General features: G+C 34.8%; 1 protein-coding gene across 1 annotated transcript in view; it reads left to right on the forward strand.

The window, feature by feature from the left end:
- SHISAL2B (shisa like 2B) overlaps positions 1 to 9,553 on the forward strand; it is a 30,000-nt gene extending 20,447 nt beyond the window's left edge. Inside the window, exon 3 of the mRNA XM_069096411.1 lies at positions 7,946 to 9,553. Within this exon, the coding sequence (XP_068952512.1) occupies positions 7,946 to 8,097 (152 nt within the window). The 3' untranslated portion in view covers positions 8,098 to 9,553. The remainder of the gene's footprint in view (positions 1 to 7,945) is intronic.
- The last annotated feature ends 1,009 nt before the right edge of the window (positions 9,554 to 10,562 follow it).

Here is a 10,562-nt window from a genome sequence, read left to right on the forward strand (position 1 = left end):
TTTCTTTCTTTCCTCAGCTGAATTATAATAGATTCTACTCCAGTTACTCATTTTTGCTCTGTATGTCTCTCTGTTTCAAGCGTAATTCTTTTTGTAAACAGCATATTGTTGGATTCTGCTTTTTAGTCCATTCTACTATCCATTTCCATTTTATGGGTGAGTTCATTCCATTCACATTCATAGTTATGATTATTAACTGTGTATTTTCCTCTATCCTATTTCCCACCTGTTTATACTGCTCTCTCTTTTTACTTTCTCTTCTGAAAAGTCTGTTTTGCTTCTGACCACTATGTCCCTTCACACACCCTACCTTCTTTCAGTAGCCCTCCCCTTCTCTTATCCCCATCCTCTCCTACTTTCCTATAAGATAAAATAGATTTCTATACCTAACTGAGTGTGTATGCTAATCACTCTTTAAGCCAATTCAGATGAGAGTAAGTTCAAGCATTACCTACTATCCTATTTTCCCTTCCATTATAAAAGCTCTTCCTTTTGTGCCTCTTTTATGTGAGATAAGTTTCTTTATTCTTCCTCTCCCTTCCCTCTTCTCCTAATACATCCCTCTTTCTTACCCCTTTACTTTATTTTTTTTAAATCATCCCTTCATCTCATACCCATGCCCTCTGTCTGTGTATACTCCTTCCAACTGCCTTAATAATAATAATACATTTCTTAGGATTTACAATTATCTTCCCTTATAGGAATGTAAACATTTAAACCTTATTACAAACCTTATGTTTTCTCTTTCGTGTTTACCTTTTTATGTTTCTCTTAGGTCTTGTGTTTGAATGTTAAATTCTCTATTCAGCTCTGGTCTTTTTATCAGGCATGCTTGAAATATTTAATTAAATATTCATTTTCCTCCAGAAGAATATACTCTGTTTTGCTGGATAGGTAATCTTTGTTTGTATTGTTAGCTCCTTTACCTTCCAGAATATCATATTTTAAGCCCTCCAATCCTTTAATGTAGAAACTGCTAAATCTTATGTGATCTGACTATGGTTCCATGATATCTGAATTGTTCCTTTCTGGCTGCTTGCAATATTTTCTCCTTGACTTGGGAGTTCTGGAATTTGGCTATAATATTTCTGAGAGTTTTAATTTTGGTAACTATTTAAGGAGATGATCAGTTGTTTGTTTTAATTTTTAGTTTATCCTCTGGTTCTATGATATCATGGCAATTTTCCTAGATAATTTCTTGAAATATGATGTCTAGGCTCTTTTTTTAAAATAATGGCTTTCAGGTAGACCAATACTTCTTAGATTATTTTTCCTCAATCTGTTTTCTAGGGGAGTTGCTTTTCTAATGAGATAGTTCACATTTTTCATTATTTTTCATTCTTTTGGTTTCTTTCTATTGTTTCTTGGTGCCTCGTGGGTTCATTTACTTCCACTTGCTTAATTATAATTTTTGAGGAATTATTTTCCTCAGTAAACTTTTGTATCTCTTTCTCTGTTGGGTCAATTCCACTTTTTAAGGTGTTCTTCTCTTCAGTGGATTTTTGTGACTTTACCAAGATGTTGACTCTCTTTTCATAATTTTCTCACATTACTCTCACTTCTTTTCTCAATTTCTCTTCTGTCGCTCTTATTTGATTTTTAGAATAATTTTTGAGCTCTTCCAGGAAATCTTGTCAAGTTGTATATGATTCACATTTTTTTTTCTGAGGCTTTGTTTATAGCTGCTTTGACATCATTGTCTTCTTTTGGGTTTGTGTTTTAATCTTCTCTAATAACTTGTTATGGTCAGGTTCTTTCTTTGTTGTTTGTACAGTTTTCAAGCCTATTTCTCGACTTTAAACTTTATGTTAAAGTTTGGCTCTGCTCCAGGGGTGGAGGAGGCACTATCCCAAATCTCAGGCTTTTCTTGAGTAGCAAGAAAACTCTTGAGAGTTTTGGGAGCTAGCTCTAGGGTCTGTAGATTTTTGGTGCCTCCAGAGTAGTATGATCTAAGGAGATATATGGTTACCACTCTCCTGATCTGTCCTCTGGTCTTTACCCAGGCAGGGATCTTATTTCCTTGTAACCACTATCACTAGTTGTCCTTCTAGCCCTGGGACTCTAACCATGTCCCCTGCTCTTCTGAAGCAACAATCGCTATTGCTTACCTGTCTTAGAATTGAGATCAAGGGCTCTACTGCCATATGAGTGACTATAAACACTTCTCTATTTCTGGAACCATGACCTGGGTCCTAGTTTTCCTGCATTACAAATGATAATGCTCCTTTTGGCCCTGGGACCACACCCCTGAACTGTGCATGGCAATGCCACATAGTACTGAATCCAGCACCAGCGAAGGTTCTTTTGCAACCTTTTTTTCTGACCCACCCCTAACCCCCACCATCTATGTGGGTTGAGAGCTCTGGAAGCTTCTGCTACTGTCAATGCAGCTAGCTCCAAGGTGTGACCTTTACTGCCTACAATGTTCCTGTCAAACTCCTAAGTTGCCTTGGGCTGGAAAATTGTTTCATCTAACCTTTTGTTGATTCTACCACTGCAGAATTTGATCTGAGGTGTTATTTTAGAGTTGGAAGGGAATTTGGGAGAGCTTGACTGAGTGTTATTCTATTCTGCCATCTTGGCTCTGCCTTCTGTTCATTCATACTTTTCTTTAAACCAGTTCTAAGTTCCACTTGTTCTATTTTATCTACCATCCTTTTTTTGTAAGATTTCACAGATGAATTTATAATGCAACCTGGTACTGTCTTTGACATTGACCTTTCTCCATTTGGAAGTAAGTCAGATATTTGCTAAGTGAGGCTTTTTTGGACTTTTCATTCTCCTTGTTGTGGCAATTAATTTATGAAGAGAGTATGAAATGACATGTCTTCTCTCTCAAAGCTGGAATCCAGAACACTAGAATTTGTCCCATGCTCTCACCAATTCTGCCCCCCATGCAAGTACAAAGAACTGAGTTTGAATATCCCCCAGTGAGGGGAATCTTATACAAATGGTTTTTGAGCCATGGGTTATGATGACATTGGTTAATCATCTAAATAAAATCATTACAGTTGGTGTTGATGCCAGTTCTGTTGTCCATTAAAGACTAATTAGTATTTTGGGAATTATCTTTGAGTCAGCTATCTGTGATTTGTTAGAACTAAGATGAGATTTTTAAAAACCACACAAATAAACAAAAAAAAAAACCCAAAACGAAACAAGAAGAATGAAGAAAAAAGAGTTTAATTAAAATGATTGAACCCTGAATTTTTAAATAAGCAATTGAAAATAAAAAATTGAAGATGGACTCAGTGAACATAAAAGTTAAAAAGATAGGTTTTATGTCCAATAACATCTTGTGATCTTTGAAAGTTCTATGAAATTTTCAACATGCAATCCATTCCATCTTCTTCCTCCAATTTAATTGTGAACCTGGATCTCTGTCCACCTGCAATAGTTGTCCAAGGTATATATTTTGATTGACTCAGAAAAAAAACCCATGATATAAAATATAATCATCTTTATAATATCCAAGAACCAGAATACATTTATCTCTGATGGAAACAATTTTAGTACATAGGAATTCAGAGATTTCTCATACAAGAATGAAGGGAGGTAGCTAAATTACTAACTGGAAGCCATATAGAAATTCAGAATGGTGTGAATGAAGATAGGAGGATCTGTAATTTCACAGCTGCAAGTTCTCCCTCCACTAATGCCAATTGCAACCTTTCCCTGCTTTGAGGATATTTTTGTGATTTGTTTTAACCAGACATCTCCCTTCTTCCACAAGACTCCCAAATAATCAAATGATAGCTAACCTTCTGGTGATGAACTTAGCTAGGTTGGTCCTAAGATAACATTGTTGGGTGGTACTCAAGGGCACTCCCAGATTGATAGAATCAGCCAGAACTTGCATTCCATTGGCCTAGCCTTCATCCTCATCCCTTAATAAAGTTCAGTTAAGCCCTCTGGGAGATTATCCCAATTTGTACTTGCTGGTCAGATCCCTAAAAGAGCAACTACTCTCTGGGGTATTTTAGGTCTGGACTAACATTGCTAGCTTGTATGCCCCCACTGCTGTACTGTACTTCCAGTTAGCAATCATTCAATAGATATAATAAAATTTTAGCCAAAGCTTTCACTCAAATGGAATGGCAAGAGTAGTAGTTACAAAAAAATTCTCATTATAAAACTGGGGTACTCTCCTATAAATGCACACAGAGTTAATTGTAACTTAATCATAATGATAGGGTGGTACCCATGTAGGATACACATATGGCAAAGGTTATCCACAACTCCTAGTATTGTAGGGTCTGGGAATCTTGCTCGTTTTGTGGAGTCCTTATGCAGCTCTCCTTGGTGTAGTGCCTTTGCTGAGCAGGTTGTCCAACTGGTCTCCCAAAGTTTACTTCTCACTGTGGTATGACTCTCTTTTCATCTGCTAGGAGTCGCTCTCCTGGAAGATGCTTTCTTCCTCACGTCTCATCCTTTATCTGCATCTATCTGAAGTGTGGCTCTACTCCCTCCTGGATGCAGTGTCTCCTATTGGTCTGGTAATTCTGATTCAAAGCTGGATGGTTGATACTGGTGGGATGAGAAGAGAGAAATCCCCTTCCTGTTCTCCCTCTTTCCACTCCTCCCTTTCCTGCAGGGGTTCTCTTTGTGGTTTGCAGTGGCTCCAAGTCTCAGACAGCTGGATGAGGCATCTTTTTCTAGGCATGGTTCTGTGACATATCATGACAAATGAAGTATGGGAAGGGACTCACATCTCTCCCTTATAGAAGAATCAGAGGAGTACTTTAGTGAGCAGATAATGAAAGAAAATTTAGCTCTAGTTTTGCCTAATGACAAGGGAACAAGACCTGTAAGATGCCTTTAGTCCCAATCATACATGAAAATTTTGGTGAGAGGATATTGAGTAGGAAGGGTTTTAAGGTTTTATATATATATATATGTATACACACACACACACACACACACACACACACACACACACACACACATATATATATACTTCCTGAAGAATGGCTCTAAAAGTGAATGTAATCAGAAAAAAAGATGAATGAAATCATAGCAATTTTAAGAAGGAGAGCACTGGCCACATTTCTGATGATGATAGGTTGAAAGATGTTGCCAGCTTACTTAATGAATTGAATTTAAACATACACAATTTTTCAAAAAAATAGCCAAAAGGTAAAAAAGATTTAAAGAAGGCTGAAAGTACTATCTGAATATCAGATATAAAAGAACACAATGAAAAAGAAGAAATGGAATTATTGGTTCTAGGTAATCCCCAGTATGGAAAGAAAAAGAAGGAAATAAACACATGATTATTCACATGTGACAAATCTTCGAGGAACTCAAGTACATCACCTGTCTTTAATAATAATAATAATAGCTAGTATTTACATAGGGCTTTAAAGTTAACAAAGAACTTTATAAATATCTTATATTATCTTCTCAACAACCATGGAAGGTAGAGTCTATTATTATTCTCATTTACAGATGCAAGCAGAGATTAAGTGACTTGCCCAGCTAGTAAGTGCCTGATTTTGAAGACTGCCTGATTTCTGGCTCAGTGCTCTCTCCACTGTGCCAGCTAGCTGCCTCTTTGCTTCAGAATATAGCCATGCAATAACATGATGACCAAGAAAAGAGAAGGTAGCATTATTCCTAGGTTGCAGATTAGGTAATTAGCTTTCTATCTAAATAAAGAAAAGACAGAACTGAGGCTCATAATCTTTTCCTTATTAGTTTTATGTTCTTCTCTCCTCATATATTCCTGGAGGGAAAGCAGTAAGTTTTAAATAATGTCTACTATTACCATGTTTCAGATTTTAAATATCTTTTTTTCCCTTATGTGTACCTAGTATAATTTATCGATAGGGTATAAATAGAAGGCCTTTTTGCAATAATTTGAAAGACTGTGAATACTATTTGTGTTTTTTGCTTAATAAAATCAGGTCAGTTTGGTATTTAAAATCATAATTTTCCCTCATAGTCTAAAAAATTTGGTGAATTGCTCTAATAAACAGGTCTAATAAGTTGTGTCCTCTCCTTCATGTTTAAAAGAATCTAGCAACCAGGAATTATAAATGAGCCACATTGGTCCTCACTATTTTCAAAAGAAAGAGAAAACCCAATGCCATAGTATTAGAACAAAATTTTACAGACTTATAGCGCTCGGTGGGAAGGAGACAATTTAAATAATAAATTATTTAATTGCTTCCAGAATAAATATAATAGAAATCAGAGTAGTTGGAATGTAGATAACTTACACAGAACACCCAAATTAACTGAGTTAGGGAATAGCTAATAGTTTTTATCTATTAGGAAGTTGAATATGATTGGGCAAAATTTGGCTTTTTGAAAGTCAAAGGAAATGTGACTCTAAAAATGTCAGGATTAGCAAAATAGGAGACCTAACCAATTACAGACTTCTGAGGAGCACTATTTAAAGCAATTAAAGTGTAGATCTTTATTTTTTTTTTGAGTGTTTCAGAGGCTTATTAAGATTTAAGAGAACTTCACTAGGCCCAAAATAGCACTCAATTATATTTTATTTCCTTGGCCTTTCAAATAAAGCTACATATATATATATATATATATGTACATATATATATATATATATATATATTTTAAATTACTGGACCCAGATGGCTTTCTAGTAAAAGTGAGGTTGATGACTTTGCACAGCCTCCCCCCACTTAAATCCAATTCACCTGCATGTCATAGCATCACCTCCCTGATGTTATGGTCTTCTTTGAGAACAAAGAACAAACAGCAGCAGCAACAGCAACCTCCTTGATTAATGTAAACAGAGAAACAAAACAAACTTAAAAGCAACATAAGCTTTCTCCGCAATTGTGTACTACAGAAGTTATAATGCTCACATAAAAAAATACTCACAATATAATAATATACATGTATAATAAAATAAAAAGTCTGTAATATATAGTCCAGGTCTGATTCAGGCTGGTCTGATGCTTCATATTTGGAACTGAAACAAATTGAGATGTCTGTGAACCATCTAATAGTTAACACAAGGAACATCACTTAGCCATAGCAGGGAAAGGATAATCAGCAAGGACACAGTATTGATTCAGTTGAGTGTAGCAGCCCTATTTTTGTTTTGGCTCTACTGGAGTACTACTGAAGCTTAAGGAATAATCAATGGTCTGAGCCTTAGTCTCAGTTTTCTAAGTCAATTAAGCCTCAAAGCTGGCTTTCAATACCTTTTAAGGAAAAACTAGATTAGCCTACATGGTAGATATTGTTCCTATGACACTGGTCAAAAGAATGCAGAAATTGTCTCTTCTACCAAGCACTTGATCTTCTTGCTAAGCATGGAAACATGGAAGCCCAGGTTAACAATGGTTTAGTTTATAAACTTATTTGTATAAGATTCAGTGGGAGAATGGTGGAAGATACAACCAATATCATCTCATAAAACATTGACATTTTCATGTCTCTTTAACCATGTTAAAATTAAAAAAAAATCTATCACTTAAAACTCCTATATGGGATCATATAGGGCAGATAGGTGGCTCAATGCATAGAGTGCTGGGCCTGGAATCAATCTTCATAAGTTTAAATGCATCCTCAGACACTTACTAGCTGTGTGACCCTGGGCAAATCACTTAACTTTGGCTATAGTTCATCTGTAAAATGAATTGAAGAAGGAAATGGCAAACCATTCTAGTATCTTTGTGAGGCTGCAGTTGAACTCTAATCTTCCTGACTCCCACACCAGCATTCTATTCACTGTGTCACTGTCTCTTTTCACTTCCATCAGATTTTTTTTTTGCTTTCAAGAAAGAATAAATCGTATTTCATTTGCAGCATAGAAAGTGATTTCTAGAATAATGCTTTTAGTTTATAAAATGTTGTTCCTCCAGGAAAAATGATTCTATCATTCAAATTTAGCAAAAGTTCAGAAACCTAAGTTTATATAATAATTTCCTTATGGTTATTTAATTGTGTTTTGTGTATTTGTTTACAGGTAACTCAAGTAGAAAAGCCAAAGCTACTAATTCAAATGCAGTTTCAAATTCAACAAATGAAACATCCTGTGATGCAGATGAGACCATTCAAGAAAAGCTGATGGATATGACAAATCAACATTGCTCATTTGCTAAAAATACTGCATTTTAGAAATTTGGTGGAAGGATGAGAATGAAAACAGTATATATTTTAGGTATCTTTGCAGTTTGGGATGTATTTTTCAGCAAGACAACAGTAACATACAGTCACACACACACACACACACACACACACACACACACACCCTGCGTCACATTTCCAAAATAATCTGGTTGTTTTTTGAGTGACTGAAATTTTAATGACTGAAATGCCTTGCTTAAGGATGTGGCATTAACTATATATAACAGGGAATTGGGTTAATGAAATACTTTGGTAGAAAGAGTTAAATTTCCACACATGGAAGAAAATATATATTAGTCTACTACAACATATTAAAAAGGCATAAAAAATTTATGCCGTGTTACGAGTGTTTGATAATTCAGTTTAATAGTCTTGGAGCCTCTTTTAATAAAAAATGGTACTTTCTTTTTATAATTACACGAGGTGAGATAAACAAACAATCTCTATTTCCTGGTTTCAGTCTCTTGAGGATTCTCATACCAATCTCTGTTTGTTAAGCTTTTCGTCTTAACCTCTCTTCCTTCCCCTTATAATAAAGAGATCCAATGCTGGTTCATATGCCCCAAATCCTGTGTTTCCTTGATTTAATTCCAAGGGTCTCTGTGGTAAGTAATAAGAGTTTCATATTATTCGGTGGAGAGAGGAGTACTTCTGGGGTCACAGGAACTAAGTGCCCCATCTTTGGTGCTTATTATCTGTATGACCTTGGCTAAGTCACTTATAACCTCCCTCTACCTTAGTTTCCTCACCTGTAAAATGAGGCCTGTTAGGCTAGCTGGCCTCTGAAATACTTTCCTGGGCTGTCTCTCTGACCCTAATTTGGTACAACAAATTATTTCTACTGCTTCTCATTAAATACTTATGTAATCCTACTCTATAGGTAACAGGACATAAAAGTTAGTACAGTATTTCTACTTTGTGATTTGTTTTTAGTACAATGTTAGCTAATATCTGGAATATTGTTAATAAAGTTGTTGAATTATCATCAAAAAGTTATCTATTTTTCCTTAATTGTGCGATTTCAAAGATTTTGTTTCTGAATTGTGATCTCAGTATGTCCAGTTATGAACTTACAATGAAAATAAATGGGGTAATAGGATTCAATTGATAGCAAATTTTGCTTGGACATGTTTATTTTCTTAAGTGAGGTAGACATTTATTTTGACCTTTTCTCCAAGACTCAGTTTACAAAAGAAAAGATTCGCTACTAAGCATAGGCAAAACCCAGAGATAGGTGGGCATCATTTATCAAGCTCTGCAAAAATTTCTAATAAAAAACCTGAGCAAATCTTACAGGTCATTAATGCAATAGCTCACAAGCTGAAGTTATAGTTAAAATAAATGCACATCAAAGAAAAAGTTCAAATTTGTTATAGTTTAAAATTCAAAATTGCTTTTTAATAGTGCATGAAAGTCTGAAAGTTGAAAAATTTCCATTATAAGAATGATATTTTGTGTGAATGTAGAGTACTAAGAATTTGCTATTCATTTTTGTAAAGGGTAAAAATTTATGGCAGTTATTTATAATACTGCTGTGAATACATTGTGAATGAATTTTAAGCTTTTAGGATAAAAACCTCCAAAAGTGGTTATCTTAACAATTACAGCCAAATATTACCTCTGATGGATATCTGGGTTGAGGAACAGGTTAGTTAGGATACTGGTATGTTTTTTTGCATGTAGCAACTATACTACATAGATTATTGGGACAAAACTTAAAGATCTGGCAGCTTGAGTCAATAAGAGTCATTTTGAAAGCTGATCCACATTGGAAAAGATTGCATGTCAAATAAAGCACAACTGTATAATTCCATTTTTTTCACATAGCTTTGACACTCAATATGTTTTGTTGCTTTTATCTGCTTAAGTCATTAATATGGCTTTCAATTACTGTTCCAGTATTTAGTAATAAGACAGAAGTCTTAGAAGGAAAAAAAAGGTAAAAATGAGAAAACAAATAGAATTTGATATGGCATAAATCCTCTATGCTATTTAGTTAGGGCAATTTTTCCTAATTTGGAATCAAACATATTGTGATTGTTTTTTTAAAAACAACAACAAATTTTTGGGGGGCAAATTTCCTACATATATCTTTAATTTTTTTTTTTGTTAAATGATGTAATTAAAAATTATTTATGGGCTATATTTGTTGAATTAAATATGCACATATACTTGTTTTGTTCATTCCCAGTTACTGAAGCTTTTAGATTCACAAACAGATCTGAGATGATGGAATTTCTAAGTGATGAAAATGCGTAATGGATAAAGAAGAACCAGTGAGACTTCTTAGTTAATAGGTGGGATGGGAGAAAAGGAAAGAAGCAGCTGTGTAGACAGCAGGTCTGCCGATCTAGAAGTAAATACTTTACCTCAAATTCAGTGACCTCAAGAGTTAATCTTGATGTCACTTTAAAAGACCATGTCTCTTTTTCTGTCTAGATAAAGGTGAATTTGTG

The sequence above is a fragment of the Petaurus breviceps genome, unplaced genomic scaffold (assembly GCF_028583685.1).
Source record: "Petaurus breviceps papuanus isolate PSGF00001 unplaced genomic scaffold, PetGlider_PUasm1.0 229, whole genome shotgun sequence".
NCBI lineage: Eukaryota > Metazoa > Chordata > Mammalia > Diprotodontia > Petauridae > Petaurus > Petaurus breviceps.